At 47.0% G+C, this 18,461-nt stretch overlaps 2 protein-coding genes across 8 annotated transcripts in view; one reads left to right on the top strand and one right to left on the bottom strand.

Moving 5' to 3' along the window:
• SGSM2 (small G protein signaling modulator 2) overlaps positions 1–4,908 on the top strand; it is a 62,458-nt gene extending 57,550 nt beyond the window's left edge. For 4 of the 7 annotated variants that reach the window (XM_054085019.1, XM_054085018.1, XM_054085017.1 and 1 more), the window contains 2 exons: positions 529–696; positions 2,082–4,908. In XM_054085019.1, coding sequence (XP_053940994.1) covers positions 529–696; positions 2,082–2,170 — 257 coding nt within the window. In that variant the 3' untranslated portion in view covers positions 2,171–4,908. The remainder of the gene's footprint in view (positions 1–528; positions 697–2,081) is intronic. The other 3 variants (XM_054085021.1, XM_054085022.1, XM_054085020.1) reach the window with 2 other exon arrangements.
• A 1,292-nt stretch (positions 4,909–6,200) lies between these two features.
• Positions 6,201–18,461, bottom strand: part of MNT (MAX network transcriptional repressor) — a 45,184-nt gene continuing 32,923 nt past the window's right edge. The window contains exons 5-6 of the mRNA XM_054084865.1: positions 16,281–16,473; positions 6,201–14,723 (exon numbers count right to left, since the gene is read on the bottom strand). Coding sequence (XP_053940840.1) covers positions 14,008–14,723; positions 16,281–16,473 — 909 coding nt within the window. The 3' untranslated portion in view covers positions 6,201–14,007. The remainder of the gene's footprint in view (positions 14,724–16,280; positions 16,474–18,461) is intronic.

The raw sequence follows: 18,461 nt of genomic DNA, 5'->3' as shown, positions 1-18,461 counted from the left end.
GCTAGGCTTACAGGAGTTTGTGGCTAGGAAAGCTAACACATCTCTCAGATGGAATTATGTCTCACTGGAATTATGTCAAAGAAGACAAAGCTTCCATGGGTATCTGAATTGCAGGATGTGTAGACCTAGCTTACACATCTGCTATACAATTAATTGTTGCCAATTAAAAATAGCAGCACTTTTGCTCTGATAAGTTCACTGCAAAGCCAAGGAGGAGGTCCTGGATGTGCACTCAGATTTGCAGTCTCTCGCATAACCCCACCTAGCACAAATGGGCCTACCAGTGCTGCTGTCCCATGGTTACAGCTGGTTAGGCATCCTCCTGGGACTGAGTCTGCACCACTACACCTACATTCTCTCTTAGTTTGTCTTTAAACCCAATTCTGTCACCATACACGCACAAATAAGCGATAGGAGTTGGTTGGAGGAGAGGCCCTGTCTATATAAGGCCTGTAAGACGTTAGTTAGAGAGGGGCAAATGGTCAATTTGAATACTCAGATGCTCTTGTAATGTTTATTCCCATTCAGAATTGTTGTACGAGGATGTATTTACAATGTGGGAAGTTATTTGGGCAGCAAAGCACATCTCTTCAGAACATTTTGTCCTTTTCATTGCCTTAGCACTTGTGGAAGTTTATCGAGAGATTATCCGTGATAACAACATGGACTTCACCGATATCATCAAGTTTTTTAATGGTAAGAGACTTCTTTAACAGAGCCACTGTGATAAAAAGCAAGTAATGAGAGTTTTCTCCTTCTCCCTTACTTAGACGGTCTGTGGTCGTGGTGGTGTTCTTGCTGTCATGACAAACCCCAGGTCATGTGAAGCTCTCAGTCTCTTACCCCTTCATGTAACTGAGGAGCTCAGATTTTCACCTTCTTCCTGAAGATCTGACTTGGCACATGCAAACAGGGATTTAAGAGCTAAGTGGACTGCAAAAACACGGTAGCTTTTTCAGTGTCAGTGGTAATTTCTACCCCAAAGCAAGCTTCAGAAATTAAAAAGCTCTGCCACTGTGACTCTTTACCCTTGGTTTAATGGGAGGTGCAGAAATGTTGCTTATTTTCTTGTGCAAGTCTCTTGCAGGTTTTAAGGTGGCCAGAGTCATCTCTGCTTATAGGGCCTGACCCTGCTGAGGCTGAAACATAAGCAGCTGTTCATCACAACATCCCAAACTACTTCCATGGTTCATTGCTTCCCGTAGTGGCCCACAGATGCTAAACATGTACTACCACAGCAAAAAGCATTCTGCCAAAGCCAGCTAGGTCTCATCCTGTCTGCAGAATGCAAGTTAGTCCTAAACAAGTGCTCCCTGCTAGAGTATTGTAAGAAGTTTGGAAACAGTTTTGTGTAATCACAGTAATTAACCAAATCATCAATGCTGTGGCTTTCAGCCATCTATTGAAGAAGCCTCAACTTTGGCTTTGTTTTTGCCTCAGCCATGCTTATTCGAAAGCTGTACATTAAGGCTTCCCTCAAAAAAAAAAAAAAAGCCCACCAAAACAAAAAAAAACACCACCATGCAAGAAAAAGACCCCAAAAGCCTGAGCGTTTGCTTACGCTGAATGAAATGTTTGTTGTGGAACTGAGGATTCGGGTCTGTTGAGAGCTGCTTCCTTAGCATACCTGATGCTGCAGAGCGCAGATGCCTGTGTGTGGAACTAAGAGCATTGCTCTGTGTACGTGAAGCCCCTCTTAACTGTATTTACCACTTGCTTCCCAGACATTCCAGCAATAATCCCTGCTGGAGAGGCATCTTGTGATCAGGCTGAGTTGAGCTTTATGTTTTAGAGATCTCCGGAGGGCTGTTCACATGCGTGTGTGCGTACGGACTTCACATTCCTGGTCTGGGATTGCAGGACTGACACTACTTCTGGTGGTGATTAGATCTTGGTGCCAGGACCTGCAGCACTAAGGGATTTATCCATTTATTCTGTCTTTAGTTCTACAAACCTGCGATGCTTTTAGATTGCTGCTAATGTTACACTAATTAATTAATGCTAACGCTCCGTTAACATCAGTGCTAGGGCAGAAAAGTTCCTGCCACTGACAGTTAAGAATGTTTGTTTGTGTCTTTTAGAAATGGCAGAGCATCATAATGCTGAAGAAATTCTGAGGATAGCAAGAGACCTTGTCTACAAAGTGCAGACACTGATTGAAAATAAGTGATAATGACCAGACTGGCACTGTGGGCCTTGCTGTGAGCTACTGGATGGAGCATTTCTTGCACTGTAACTTCAAAACAGTGTTTTAATTGCATCTTCCGTGTAATGTAATAAATATCGGAGAGATTTGTAACAGACTTTTAAATAACTTTTCCTTCTCCAGATCAGGTTTGCGTTTCATAGTCCTTGTTACACTCACTTTGTATTTCTAGACAAAATCTTTTTGCATTCTCTTTATTTCCCTCTCTAGAAGACTATCTACATATTTGAGATATCAAAAGGGGGGGATTTGACATACTAGAACATTTATATTTTGACTTACTGCACCTTTAAAGCCTGGATGCATGTTGTGTGCTCTGCCAGAACCTTCCATGGAGCCAAGGCCGGATCCAGCACTCACTCAAGTGTTGCAAGCGCTGAATTGGGTCCTTGGAGGAGCACATTCGTGGCCTCTGTGTCTGCCTTGAACATGGAAGAGAATACGTATGAGCTCCTGTTGCTAAAACATTTGTATCTGTATTAGCAGCAATTGAAAGAAATATGGTTACCAGCTGGCAGAATGGCCTTAAACAAAATAACATGGTTAGTATGAGCAGTGAAGATCTGGCAGCATCAGCTAAAACCATCAGTTCAGCCCTTGTTGATGAGCTTATGCTGCTGAGTCTTCACGGCCTACACCTTCCGCAGACACCTTCATTTCACTTTGCCAACTTGTGCTGCAGCTATTCCCAGCTGACAAGATCTGCCTAGTGTAATTCAGGTTCACCCAAGTTTAGCACACAAACAGGTTCCTTGCTCATGGTGGCCGCTCCCACACGCTCTGCAGGGTGCCATGAAGTTCAGATCCTACAGATCCTACATCACAGAGCAGGGCCTCGCCTCTGCCAGATTACTCACTGTGCTCTACCAGCCTCGTCCTCCCACTCTGCAGAGCTTTCCAGGAGGAGTCTCCTTGGGATCCTGCAGCCACAAACCAGGCACTTGTCTGCTTGAGCAGACATCGGCACTTGCCAGATGAACCAGCTGGAATTCTTGCATGGGATCTGACCCATGCTGCTGCAGTGCTGTGCTGGTTTGTAGAGCCATCCATGCCCCGTGAAAGTTCTCTACTGCTTCTTTTCCTACTTAGCCGCATGCTTGCAGCACCAGCAGATGTTCTGCCTCATCCTGCCTAGAGAGCAGGGGTGACTGGCAGTCAGCTGGGGTCCTGCCCCAGAGCTTCAGGTGGGGCTGCTGCTGTCCTCGTGCTTCACCAAGTCATATAAAATGATCACCTGCCTTCCCAGGGTGTGTGATGTTCCTAGGCAAACGTGTATCTCTCTGTCAGCGAGAGGGAGGGAGCAGGGTTGTGCTAACGGGGGTTGCCGCAGATTTCATGGATACTCCTGATCTGTGTTCTAGGAAAACCTAGGGACTTAAGATTAAGCACTTCAAGTATTCCAGCCTTTACCATTAGGATGACAACTTCGAATTTTTGTGTTTCTGCTTTTTGAGGGTGTTTTTTATCTTTCGGAGCAGAGAGCCCTTGGTCCACTGAACCTCATAGATAAAATAACTCATGCTTTTGATTGAATCACAGAATCATTTGGGTTGGAAGGGACCTTTAAGGTCATTTAATTCAACATCTTGCAGGGAATAAGGATGTGTTCAACTGGCTCAGGGTGCTCAGAGAAGTTTACGTGCATTAGAACAGCCCACATGAGCTTTTAAAATCATATTTTAGCAAGAAAAGGGTGTAGGGAATAAAATTGTTCTGTTTGAAGATTAAAATGCCAATGGAAGCTGTTTGCTTTAGAACTCTGGTGTTGTTATTACCCAAGCAGTAGGTGCTCCTGCTTTTTGCATGAGGCAAGTGTTGCCCTGGGTCCTCATGAGCTTCAGCATCGCTTATACAAGAAAAGGTAGAATTGGTTCTAGAAAGACCATCTGTGCTTCAATCTTTATGATTGCAGTAAACTGAAATGGTAAATAATAGTCTGAGAAAGGAAAAAAATGCACATAAAATACTTCTCAGCTCAACAGCTAAGCCCTCCCTTGAATTAGTCTCTCAAAATTTGAGGGGAGGGTAAAGAGAAACCCAAACCAAATGTCCTCCCATCACAGGTGCAGCCAGATGCCTTCAGGGACGAGGCTGTCGTTTCCTGGGCTCATCAGGCTCACGGTCACGAAACAGAAGTGGGAACAGATGAGCCCACTCAGTGCTGAGAAAGGCACTGTGGAGGAGGTGGCTTGGAAGGAAAGCCCCTTTCTGCACATCATATGCTGCCATACCAGCTGTGGGAGGCACAAGGGGAACCGGGGAGGATCAGCTCCATTGCTCAGGAGCCAAGGAGGGGTCCTGAAGGCAGCAGTGCTTCGAGCTATGTGTCAGGCTGCTCTGTAAGCCAGTGCATGGCTGCTGAAAGGTCTCAACATACTCAGTTCATGTCTGCCCGTTCACTGGAAGAGTGGAATAGGGCTTTTAAAAACGACGGGAACAAAACTCCTTCAATTCACAGAGCCCGAGGAAGTGATGTAAAAAACTAAAAATGCACTATTTTGGGAATGTTCTATACAACTCTCTGCAACCTTCACTGTACTTGTTACCATGTTCTGTCTCATTGTATTTTATGAATATTGTGTACTGATTTATTTTTGTTGGGAGCAGACTGTTCTCTTTATTGCTCAATTATTTATGTTTAAATGTAACAGATGAATAAATGCTTATCGTCAAGGCACTGTGTGGAGCTCTTCGGAAGCAATTTCCCTCCCCTCAAGGTAATTTCAGAGACAGAACAAGGAGTCCCAAAACCAGGGCTGTCTGGGAAAACAGTGTGATATGTAATTAACATTTCTACGATGAGCATGCATTGACTGTTGTACCAAGTGGTGGTTTTTTAAGTAGGTCATCACCATCTGAACTGCCGATGTCTCTGAGGTGCCTCTAAGCATAAATCTGAAGTACAGGCAGTGCATGCCTAGCAGCCCCAGCCTGGAGCCAGTTCAGCTCTGGGAAGGACAGAGAGCAGATGCAGGCGTATAACAAGTGTTCAAAAATAAAGTTTCATCCTGCAGTCTTAGGCTTGATTGTGCTGCAACCTGCGCTAAATCTAGCGGAGCTGTTGGGCATCTGGGAGAAATTCTCCTCCATCGCTCCCAGTCTCACCTTCAAACCACTTAAAAATCTCCCAGCAGCTGCAGTTCCATAGCAGGGGTGCTCCCTTTTTCAGAACTTGCCCTCTTAACCCCTGAAAGGGCTACTCCTGGCAGGTTTTGCAGAGATTTTCCAAACCCCCACCGCCCCGGTCCAAACAGACTTCCCTCATTGCTCCTGCCAAAGCTGCCACAACAGCCCAGCTCACCCATGCTCTGCTTACCAGGCTCCTTATCCACCCATGGGAGGTAGGGACATGGAGGCAGGGACACTAGGAAAATCCAAGTCTCCAGCTCTGTCATCTGTGGGAGAGAGCATTGAAACCTGAGTCAGGCGGAGAAGGGTTCACCAGGCTCTGCTTCCAGCTCCTGGTTGCCCAGGTGGGGCCCCCCGAAAGCTCCTCTCCTGAGCAGTCCTACTGCAGGACAGGTGCCCAGCGGTGTTTCCAGCTGCTGAAGTGACTGGGACAGTGCAGCCATGTCCTGTGGTGCCCAGCACCGCGCTGTGCAGAAGAGCCCCTGGCCACCTCACAGTGCCTGCAGCTGGAGCACGGCTGGGGCTGGGATGGGCTCAGCCCCAGTCTTGGCCGAGTGGAGAGCAGGGCTGGTTACAGAGCTCCATTTTTCCAAGTTTTCACAAATTCTGGAGGCTGGAAAGAGTGTTTGCTTTTCCCCCAGCGTGGCATTGGCTGATCTAGACACAAGTGGGAGGAGCTCCGGGCTTGGTCTGGGAGAGATCCAGACCTGCAGCTGAGCAACACGCAGCTGGAGGGGCAGCCGTGTCCACGTGTGGAGAGAAGGCATTGCTCTTACACCTGGAAAATTACAATTAGAAGTGGAATATCAGCATGCAAAGCACAGGGAGGAAAATGCAGAATCCTGTTTCAGATTTCAGTGCATGTTTATTTCAGTTTTATATTCATTTCAGGCAAGTAAGTGTGTATTACATGGATATTATTCATGTTGGATACCTAAATTCTGGAGCATGAAGAGCCAGAATAGTACAGCTGAATAGTAAAAATACAATATGTACAAAATTAGTTGGTTTTTTTCACATAGCAGATGTATCCAAACAGATAAAAATCTTTACAGTCTAGGTTTTCTTAATATTTAGTATTTCAATAATTGGTAACACAGTGACACGTCCTCATGGTAAACAAAGACGACGTTTGCCCAGTGTGGGTGCGTGGGTGTCCTGTGACATGTACGGGAGGCACGAGGGACTCTGGGCTCTGACTCAGTGACCAGCGCAGGCAGCAACACTGCGCGTAAAATCAGCATCTGTGGTGAAACATTCCTAATGCAAAGAGAGCAGCAAGGATAACGGTGAATGCTTTTAGCTGGGAGGGTGGTTACAGGCAGTGATGGAGGTGGGGGACCCCGCTCCCACCAAAGTGCCTCACCCAGCGATGCCTGGGCTGGTGCATGACCAGATGCAAATAAATTGCGTGGATTCAATTAATACCTCTCACTCTGTGAAGAAACATGCTTTTGGATCAGACTCTTAAGGCAAATCCATAAGGCATTCGTACCAGGATTTCTCATCTGAAGGCGCACAGCCCTGTGAGGATTAGCAAGGGCTTCCAGCCCAGTACAGAGATGGGATGAGAGCCTGGGGTATCTCCCTGGAAGCAGTGACACAGGCGAGCCTCCATCCCCAGCGAGCCGTGGAGGGCTCCGTGTCCTGCAACCAGGGCTCCTTCACACTCCAATCAGTCTTCCACAGCACAAAGAAAGGGTGCAGGTCAGGGCCTCATCTGCAGCCGTGCCATCCCTCCCAGGGAGCCAAACAGCATCCGAGGGTTGGGAAGGATACCAGCTCCTGGTGGAGGACAGTTTGGGAAGGATACCAGGTCCTGATGCAGGGCAGCAGAGACAAACGAGAGCACGGCCTTTGTGTTCACTGCAGGGGGCGGCAGCTCCGAAAGGGAAGCAGCACCAGCCTGGCCGCACCACATGGAACCAGTCAAATGCAATATTTGCCAAGGCTGTGCCCATCCCATGCTGTGCCTGTACCCATATGCTGTTTGCATTATTATTTTTAAGCTCTATATAACAGGAAGATGCTGTGACTGACACCACTCACCATCCATTTTTCTTAACCCTAAACATCAATTCTTAACAACAGTTGAAAACAATTCTTAACAACAGAAGAAAATTATCTAAAAAGTGTTATGATCCATTTTAATCCATTCAAAATGATAATAAGGGATGGGAAACAGGCCATAAGTATGGGAGTTTTCCTTTCTTCATTCAAATATCTTTTAGAATTAAATAAGATTGAAATGAACAATTGCTCATTCGAGAGGAAAAAACCTGCTGCAAAGCCTAAGAGTTGTCTTCCCTGTGAGGTGCTCAGCAGCTGCCCACCTCCGTGCCATCTCCAGGAGTGCTAAGGCAGGCAGCTCCCAGCCCAGCGCAGCCACATGTCTAATGCAGCCTAAGCACATGCCAAAAGCTCAACGGTGCTGAGCCAGCGTGTGGCTCCGGCACGCAGAGACCGGCCAACTCCTCTGGCCGAGAGCACTCCCCTTTGCGAGGCCGCTGCCACACACGACACAGAAAGCAAAGGGGCCAAACAAGCACCGACTGCATCATCACACTGGGTAAATGACGTCTGCTTCAGGTGCACCAAGAGGTCCCCAAACACTCCTCATCCCCACCCAATCTGCAACAAGTTTCACACCTTTTTTGTTTGATTAAATGCAAAGAATTCACTCAGGATGCAAACCAGTCCAAAACAGACACAGGCTAGGTACAAAAACTGGAGACACAATAAAGTCTTGCATCGAATGCCTATACTTACACCAACAGGCGTGCAGAGGAACAATCACACCAATACATACACAAGCACCAACAGGCTCAACTCCACCTAAACCACTCAAAGGCATTTAAGTTTTTTTTTTGTTTGTTTCTTTTATTCTTTTGTTATAGAAGGCCACTTCTAATTAAAAGAAAAAAAAAAAAAGAGAGACAAGTAGTCCAGCACCAGCAGGCAGCAGTCGTTGGCCCTGCACAGCAGTAACGCTGAATGCCAATTAGTTGGTGGTGCATTTCCCATGCAGCTAAATTGCGTATGGTTTTAAAAGAGTGAAGGTCTTTGCAGAAGGGACATCACCTCTGTCTAATAAAATCAACCCTGACCCTGCCAGGGCTGCCCAGCTGAGCCCTCCTTGCCTTCGACACCCAGTATCCAAATCCAGCATAGACAGACACACAGACATACCCCAGTGCAGAGAAGAAGGCCCAAGGCAGCAGTTCAGCTTCAGCCTTGTTTCCCCAGGTGTAAGGGGTGGGTTGTTGGCTGGCCCCTGGCCGCCATCCTGCTCCCCTCTGCTTCTGCTGGTTTGCAGGGACCTGAACAGCCCAGGTACGAGCAAAGTGGGCTGCTCGCCCATCTCACGAGCCAGGGAAGCACAGCCCCTGCTCCTCCTCAGTTAGCGTCCCCTTCCCAGACAAATCCCTCACTGCTCAACTCGCTTCAGGGTGCAGCACTCCCAAATGCCAATCACAAACAAAGCATGCGATTCCTTCTCTGCAGCTCATCTTCACAGAAGAAAACATCACATTAAATGGTTTTGGTCAAAAACTGGCTCTCAAAGCCACCGAGACTGTCTAATGCCGGGGCTGGGTGAAGCAGCACTGCCCTATGCGTTGGCAGCTGCTACATGCCCACCCCTCTTGCTCTGCACATCAAATACCAGCAGAAAAACAGCCTTGTTCGAAGGGAAGTCTGGAGGCAATGGTCTGGCTTAGCCTCAAATAAAAAGAATGATGCAGTGCACGTGACATTCTCAGCTTTGGGAGCTGGGCCGCAGGTGATGCACACCCTGTGTCCTGCTCGGCAGCACCAGCAGCTGGCATTTTCAAGTCTATTCTCAGCCTTTCCGAAGGTCAGCTTGGGTTTTGCCCAAGAAAGGTGTGAGTCTAGACTTGATGATGCAGCTGCCATCGGCACAGTCAAGCAGGAGGCCCAGGGGAAGCTGCTCAAGAGCCTGGCCAGTACCAGGCGTGGGAACACTTGTCACAGAGTCCCCAGCAGCCATGGCAGGGCTGAGTCTGGTGATACTCTGAATAACACCAAGGTTTCAGCAGCCATGACAATCCCTCACCCTGGACTAGGATGGGAGCATAACCCTAAGCAGGGCTTTAAAATACACCTTGTGCATTGGGAGTTCAAAAATTCTGACTGCTTGGCCACTTGATAGGAGGCAAAAAAAGATATAATTCCTTTTGGTAATTTGTCTGTCTTTTTTAAACTCTTCCCTCTCCCTCAACATCTCCATTTGTTTTGCTTTGACCAGTTTTAGAAACCATGAGCAAAGAGAGGATGAGCGAAAGCCAGCAGTGGCTCCAGCCAGGATCACTGCAAACGCCAGTCAGAGTGGGACCAACGCTGGTGCCATCACCAGACCCAGCAGTCTCACTCTCCCCTCGTGTCCAACTCCCACTGTAGGCAAGCTAAGCACACACAGACGTCATCAGCCACACACACCAACATTGCACTGTGCAGGGAAGCCTGATCCTCTCGGAGCCCATCCAAGCAACTTCGGCCAGGTCGCTTCCCTTCCTAAGCTAAACTAAAGGGTTCTGGCTAATGTTTACTGATGAGGTCAGGAATACATCCCCATATCTCAAGTGTCAGCTGTTAAGATCTCCTTTTCAGGATAATTTTGTAGTAGCAGTTTGGGTTTATTCCTCCATGTCTGCACTTACTTGGCAGGCAAGAGCAGAAAGCGGCCTGAGAAAAGGCAGTGGAGATGCTCGCCTGCCTGCTCCTCCTCAGCTGCCAATCTGGCTCTACCACACAGTTCAGAGGAGCAAAACTCCCAGTGTGGTCAAGCTCCCAGCATGGGCAAGCAGTGAAAGCAAGAGTGCATCTTCCCACGCAACCATACCTGTCCAAGGGTTTGCTGACACCCATTTACTGTTTCAAACACATGAGACCGCATGGGATGAAGTTTTAAGCCCAGATCAAGCTTTTGAGCATGTTTTTGCTGTTGGTAGCGTGTCCTGAGCAAGGGGAACATGCAGGCTGGGAGGTCAGGAAGCACAATGCCACAGAGCTCACCCTCAGTGGAAGCATCTCCACTAACGTATGGGCTCTGACATGGGTTTGACGGGAGAAAAATCTTCCCAAACTACTAAATAGAAAACCCATTTGCTGTTTTTTGTTAATGCGGTATGGTTACCAATAACTAATATTATTCAACAACAGAAGAGATTTCTTGTAAACTTTATATTTATTGATTTTTTTGGGACAAATTCGATCTTCTGAATCCCAAAGTGTACATATATATATATATATATATAGCTTTCTCCATAGGGAAAACACATATATCAGAGGAAGAGAGACATTTCTAAAGTGCCCCTTGTTATACAGTACTGAACATGATTTCTAAGAGCATTAGTGAAAATCTGAAGTTTCTGATCAGGAATGACAGTCATGAGGAAAGAAGGGCTGTGCTCTGCTCTTTTTGCCACAGAACAGAAAGAAGTTTGCTTACTTTAAAAAAACAAACAGAAAAACCCCAAAGAAACGTTTCTGGAATCTGTGGAGAAGGCAGATGAGACCTTGGATGCCTGGACCAGTTTATGGGCTAGCTGAGTGGGACAAACCATTCCTCAAGGGTAATTTAACACCGATGAAGGAGATGGGACATAACAGCACTGCAGAACTCCAAGGGAAGGGAGAACTGGCAGAGATATGGGACTTGTACATGAACAGGGTAGCAACACCGTTACCTTTAAACCATAAGGGAGTTCAAGATGAGGTCAGCAGCATTGCCTGTCCATACAGGAAAGGCCATTAAATAATCCACAAGAAAGCTCATTTGCCTGTATTGAACAAAATGGGAAATCTTCTTTCCATCCCCTACACTTTTTACCATGGAGAACACAGACTGGGTCTGTACGCCTGGGTCACTGCCAGTTACCCCAGCATCTATACTGGGTAAGAAGCCAATGGGGTTAAGATGGGAGCAGTTTTCAACAAAGAAAAAAAGCCATTGTGCAAAATTGCACTTAAGAAGAGCAGGACCAACCCGCACAGGCCATTCCCAAAGACCCGCCACTGCAACACACACAAGGAATGACATCGGGGGGGGGGAGGGGGGAGAGGGGCTCTTGGCCAACGCTTGTGTGCCAAACCCTACTTTCCAATCCGGGCTTTTTCTCCTTCAGTAAGCTCAGCAACTCTTGACTGACAACGAGGCTCTCTGCCTCAATTTTGTTACTTTGTGAGTTGGAACAGTAAAGAAAGGCAGAAACACACTTCCTCCCCCTCCTGAAGCAGCTACAGAAGGCAAAGCCACGTGGTTCCTCCCAAGAAGGGAGATGACCCTCCTGCAAATACTCAGTTCTCAAGACTTTCTGATAAGAAGCAACTGTCTTTATCTCTAATGCTGATCATTGAATCATTGGCACATAAAACACAACGTCCTTGGGAAAGCACCAGCATGTACAAGGAGACAACAAAGCCCTGGTGATTCTCCCCCTTCCCACCCCATGGTGCACTAGAAGTGAGAACAAACAATCTCTTTAAATGTGGTTTAAGGATAGAGAATCCCTAAAGATTTGTCCATCCTGCTGTAGAAACTGTGCTAATAACATCAGCAAGAGCTTCCTGGGCTCAAAGAGGCAAGAAAATAGAAAAAAGAAGCCTTAACTACAGAGCAACCCAAGGCTTTAGAAACAGATTTAACACGTTTCTCAGCCACTTCTGCTCAGAAGGCACAATCACCCTTGATCTCCGTTTGCAGGAATTACTCCTGCCTCCTGCACAGTTTCAATCATAGCATGAATGGTACAGAAGTGGCAAGTTTCCTTAATGAAACTTAATGCCACTGTTCACAGCAATCCACAACCAAGCAGAAGTCCTGCTGGAGTCAGCAGACATTTTGGGCAGTTTGGATCATGTTTTCCCATGGAAGATCTCGACCCCAAAGTAGATGCAGCCAGCCAGCACAGCACCGCTGTGACTGCTCAGCCCCACCTCACCTCCTCCTCCAGATAGGCATCACTGGCCAGGTGCTAGCAGGGACCATCCTTCCATCCTGCCTCATGGAAAACATGCGCTGGCTACAGCAGGAAACTTGCCTGAATTAAGGACTGCAGAGCATTTGTATTCAAAAGGAGAGGAAGACAGAAGAGAGATCACAGAGAGCAGCACTACAAACAAAATGGTGCAAGGACCAGAACATTCAGTCAGCAGTGAAGCACGTCCTAAGCAAGCAAGTACCCGCAGAGCCAAACATCCCTACTCTCGTGACTCCAGGGGAGTTTGCCCTTGACTTCAGCAAAATCTGACCTAACCAGCAGCAGCACGGATGGAACAAGAGGGTCACTTTGGATGAGGGGCTGTTCTTTGGTGCACATCTCACTGCCGTCTGTAAGTGACAAGCCATACACGCTGATCTCTTGGACCATACCATCATCCAACACAAAACTAGAGAGTTTTTTTCCCCCACAAAGGAAAAAAGATGTCAAAATTGCTTGCACTTTGGAATATACCACATGCACATTTATCCCTTTTCTAATCCATTGACTCCCACACCAAAACACAGTCAGTTCAGGAACAAACAAAGAAAAGTAATCCATGCAGCAAATTTACTTAATTACTGTTGGTCTTCTTGTCCCAGGTTCTGCTCTATCAGGCTAGATAAATGCATTGCAAGTTGTCAGCACAAAATATCTGCCTCTGTGAAACAAAAACAAACCCCAGAAACCTGGGGGCTTGGGCCTGGCTGGGGGAAACCTGGAAAGGAGAATGCCATGCACAGAGATCTGCAAACTCAATTATTGCATCAGCAAAACCAAGCCAAAACAAAAAAACAACCCCCGCAAAAAACATCCAAACAAAACACTGTCAACTATTAAAATAATAAAAAAAAAATTTCTTTTGACATAGCTATAAAAATCAAGTAATTTATAAAACTGCAACAAATAAAGTCCAGTTGTGTATTCTTTTTCCTTTTATTAGACAGGACAGAGAATTTCCTTAAAATGCTGTAACAAGTCACAGTGATTTTAGATGGTTTTTTGAAATGTAATATATCAACGGGAAATACCTTTAACATGGTTTAACCTTTTTTTTTTTTTTCTTTCTGCCTGTCACTGTGTATGTACCCTGGTCCACCAAACCATCTGTCTTGAAGTTTCTTGTTTAGAGAGGACACTCTGTCTTCTTCCTCCAAAAACGAATTTTGTCTAATAATCCTGCAAAATAATCAACCTTACAAAAGGCCTTCTTCAAATGTTATATTTATATATATATATGTATATACATATATATACACACACATACACACATATATATAAATATAGACTTCTATGATTTTTTCCCATTCTACGCAATGTCTCAATAAAGAGATCAGCAATTTTTATTCTACAAAGAAGCAACACATAAAAGGGGAAAATTAAAGTCTTAAGAACATCATAGCCATATTTCACTGATTACACATAAAAGGAAAAAAAAAATCACCATGAATAACTGTCTTTGAAGTTTGCTTTAATGAGCAAAACTCAAGTGCAGAGAGGCCCCATTTCTCGCTGCCAGAGGCAGTTTGGTTACTGGGCGGCTGAGGACAGCCCAGCCAGGCTTCCCGCCACTCAGCATTTTCTGCACTTCCCTCCCGCAGAGTCAGACGTGGTTGGAATGTATGGAGTTTAGGAAAGGTTCCCAAAGACCTCATCATCAGGCGATCCCCTCTAGGCCAGCTTCAGTGTGCTCACTGGGAATGATGGCATGGTTACCATAGTCACTGGATTTAGGACTGTTTGCCCAACTAACTGTGGGTGATGGACAACTTGGGTTCCTACAGCAGGCTTGGCCATCACCGCTTGCTGGCCAAGGTTTGTGGTTCCATTCACTTGCTGGTGTGAGATGGTGTGAGCGATATGGCTCACCACAGGCTGGCTGACGGCCACAGGCTGAGGGTAGATGGGCAGCTGCTGGCCGAGGTGGGCCATGTGGTTGATGGTGGCTGGGTGCACAGTGATGTGGCCAATGGGCTGAGCAGCAGTGGTAAGTTGCACAGGGCTGGAGGTGGAAGGTGCAATGTGAGCAATGTGCTTGGTCTGTGGACCCTGAATGACGTGGTTGACAGTCTGAATGACCGAAGCGTGGGTAGTGGCGGTGTGGGCAATAACAGTCGATTGCACGGTTGAAGCCGCCACGATGTGAGTCTGTGCAGGGACGATTGCCTGTGACTGGACCAGTGCTTGCGTCTGGATGGGAGGCTGTGTGTGGGCTGGAGTTTGTTTCTGCTGGATGGAGAGGTGCTGAGGCAGCACTGCCGGGTGGTGGGAAGCAGCGTTTGAAGGGACGGCTTTCAGGAGCTCTGGGTGCTGGCGCTGGGTTTGTTTTGGTAACGAGTTCACTGGCCTGTCATCTTCCATGTCTTCATCCATGTTGTCTTCTCCCTCTGGAAAAAACGAAAGGAAGAAACTCCCATAAAAAAGAAAGCAGAGCACGAACTGGACTAGGCATGAGCCTCTCTAAAAGGCAGCACAGGCAGAAGAGACAACATCAGGAGGAGTCACTGAGCTACAGGCAGACGGCATGGCACGGCTTGGCACAGCACAGCCCTCTCCTCCTTGCCTGTGGGCCAAGGACCTGGTGTCAGGCAGGCGAGACTTGCTTGAAGCCCCAGCTAGAGAGGGGTGCTCACAACAGGCTGATATCTTGCTTTGAAGCAGGCAAGGAAAGCAACGCAGAGGCAGATGGAGAGCACTTGGGCTCAACTTTGTCTAGGCTGAAAAGGGCTCCCCTTCTGGGAAGAGGAACAGGGATTCCTTTCCTGTTCAGTTGTTCCACTGATTGGTACCACCCTTTCTGCTCCCAGAGCAGCAAGGAGAAACATGGCAACAAGATTCTCGTCTGGTTCTGGAAAATGGACTCTTATTCAGTCCACAAACTAATTAAGTAATGCAGGAACATACCGACCCTGTGGAGACCAGGAAGACAAGCAGGGTACCTTGCACTGCCTGCTCTAAAGCCAGCCATATGGCAGAGACTAAAAACCTCAGAAGATACAGAAGCATCAGGAAAGCCAGGAAGACACTTCCCTTGTGCACGCTCTGTGGTCAGTAGCAGCCTGAAGCAATCTCTTTCAGCAGAGGCCAGCGGGAGAGGTGAACAGCTGACACTCCTATTGGCAAAGCACTCCTATGCTCAACTTCCATGAGCCTACACTTGGAGTCTGCGAGTATGTTCAGAGGTGATGAGAAGCCCAAGACATGCCTGAATGAATCAGAGAACTCAGGTTTTCCCTTCCTGGAACCCACCGTATAATCTGCCTGGAGTGCCAAGAGCAGACACTGTTGCGATCTGAAGAACTGCTGCAAATGGTTATGGACTTCTACAGCCTCCCCATCTCCAAATAGCAAAACACTGTACATCCATGCACTGCCTATTCTTCCTGCTGCAGATCACTGGTACGGAGAAAAGCATGCACTCTCTTATCTTACAGAAACTTTTTACTGTGAACAGCAAGCCAGACATTCACCAGTATCATTTCATCTTCACAGTGAATCCTTTTCACCCAACATGAAGGCTCATTATGTTGTTCAAATGCTCTGATGATTCCTTCTTCTCTACGTGGCCAAACACCCTCTCACATCCACACACAAATACATCAGGATGCTTATACACCACTTGGTTCTAACGAGCAGTGATGCACAGTCATGCAAGAAGAAAAACTAACTTTTGAAAGCAGGGAGCTCCATGCGAGGTATGAGCAGACTGAATGTGCAAACCTGCATTTGTATCTACGTAATGTTACATGTAACTTTCAGTTTACTTTATACAGGGAGCAGTGCATTATTAGGCCAACATAAATGATTACAAAACACTTGAAGACCCCTTACTTTATTCTGAAAGCAAAGAATTCTTGACAGTGCTGAACTAAGATCCCCACCACCACTATTTAACTGTTAGTGACATAAAGTGATGACTGCAAGAAGAGAGTAACTAGGGGTACCTGATGCTGTCGAGGTAGATGCCTGGTCATCCTCTGGCTGAACTGTCTGTCGAATGATCCTGTCTATCTCCAAGATGTCCATCCACTGGCTCAACTCATTTTTCAACTCTGCCAGTCGTTGCTGGGTAGCAATCTTCTCTCTTGCCAGCCGTTCCATCTCATGTTCATATTCTTTTTCCTTTCTCTTTAAAGTCTAATGACAAAGGGAAGAAAAAAAAAATAAGAACGAAGATAAATATCATCTACACTAACTTGGTTCACAAAATACTGATCCTGCTTCTTCAGGATGGAAAAGTCACTGAAGTTATCCGCATCTCTGTGTTCCCATCTGCCTCAGAGAGTGGCAAGGACTGACAGGAAGCTCCAAACCCAGAAGGGCAGGCGTAGCCACCCCCCCGTAGTTTGGTGTCTCTGGTTGGTACAAAGTAGCGGGGCTCTCACAACCCAAAGCCGCTGAGACTTGATTTGAGCACAATCCACGTGTACCAGAGAAAGCAGCCGATTCCTGCCAGCTCAACAGACACACACCCTCCCAAGACTGCTCTTTTTCAAGCAACAAAATTCAGCACAGACCCTTCTCCTTATGTTTATGCAGCAATGACTGTAGGATTTCTTTTTTTAATGTTAGGGAATGGGAAGCCTTGGTTGCCCAGGCAACTTTTACTCCACAGTGTAAGGAAGCTACAACTTTAAAACTGATCTATTTTTCACTTCTATGCACTTAAAAAAAATACCACAAGGGATCACTTAAAAGACCTAGTAAACCCTGACCCTGATGTGAGGGAAGCCGATCTACCCCACGAAGAAACCACAGATTTCCTCATTCTCATGTGAATCCACCCATGGCTTTTGGCGGTTGGGAGGTTTGCAGATCATCTGCTGGCTCCAGTGAGAATGAGTTGATCATTTCACTCCAAACATTTACAGTTCGTGCAGTTTAACTCCTAACTGCATGCAACACAGGGAGCTGAGGCCAAATGAAATGCACAGTAACCCTTTGCTGCAGGAATCGGTATCGCTGCAAGATATATAAAATATAAAGTACAAGAGTGGTGCCATGGAAAACACCTGATTTTGAGGCTAAGAGCAAATGCAGCGGGACCAAGGGCCTGGGACCTGGGATGTAACCCTCACCAGGGCACTGACCATGGGCACTGAGGAGTGGCTGCTGGCACCACACACGAGTGGAAACAGTGACAAGGAAGAAAGGGCAGAGATGAAGAGTCCTTTTGTCTAACTGTTAAATGGCAGTGACCAAACTGAAGTCCATACGTGGGTTTGCTTTTGCTCTCCTGAGTATGTGACTTTGCTCTTCTACACTGAGCTGTCGGCCTCCAAGCAGCCCATACCCACAGGAATTATTTAACCAATATTCACTATTGCAGTGACAGCAAACACCCGATGCAAGACAAATTGGAACATTTTGCTCCTTTGGGCCCATTATTCTCACTGTTTTGTAGAATCACAGAATGGTTTAGATTGGAAGGGACATTGCAGATCACCCAGTTCCAACACCCTGCCATGGGCAGGAACACCTCCCACTAGATCAGATTGCTCAAAGCCCCATTCAACCTGGCCTCAAACACCTCCAGGGATGGGGGCAGCTACAACTTCTCTGAGCAACCTGGGTCAGGGCCTCATCACCCTCACAGGAAAATATTTCTTCCCAGTATCTTGTCTAAATCTTCCCTCTTTCAGCTTCAAACTGTTCCCCCTCATCCTGTCCCTGCACTCCCGGATCAAGAGCCCTTCCCCCGCTTTCCTGGAGCCCCTCTTTCAGTACTGGAAGCTGCTCTAAGGTCTCCCCGAAGCCTTCTATGCTCCAGGCTGAACACACCCAGCTCTCTCAGTCTGTCCTTGGATGAGAGGCACTCCAGCCCTCAGATCATCCCTCTTTCAGCTTAAAACCCTTCTCCTCATCCTGTCCCTGCTCTCCTTGATCAAGAGCCCCTCCCAGCTTTCCTGTACACCCTTCAGGTACTGGAAACTGTTATGTCTCCCCAGAGCCTTCTCCTCTCCAGGCTGAACAACCCCAACTCTTTCAGCCTGTCCTAGTGTCTGAGGTGCCCCAATTCTACCTAGCCTGCTGCAATGAAGGAGAGCCCACAGAAGCAGGAAACCCGAGAGCTGGTTTCGCTGATTTCCCCCATGGCACCAGGCAGCCTCATCATCCCCAGCTGT

Source organism: Cuculus canorus, chromosome 20, assembly GCF_017976375.1.
Source record: "Cuculus canorus isolate bCucCan1 chromosome 20, bCucCan1.pri, whole genome shotgun sequence".
NCBI classification, from domain to species: Eukaryota; Metazoa; Chordata; class Aves; order Cuculiformes; family Cuculidae; genus Cuculus; species Cuculus canorus.
Note: the sequence above shows the minus strand (reverse complement) of the source record. Positions and strands in the feature narration are given on the sequence as shown.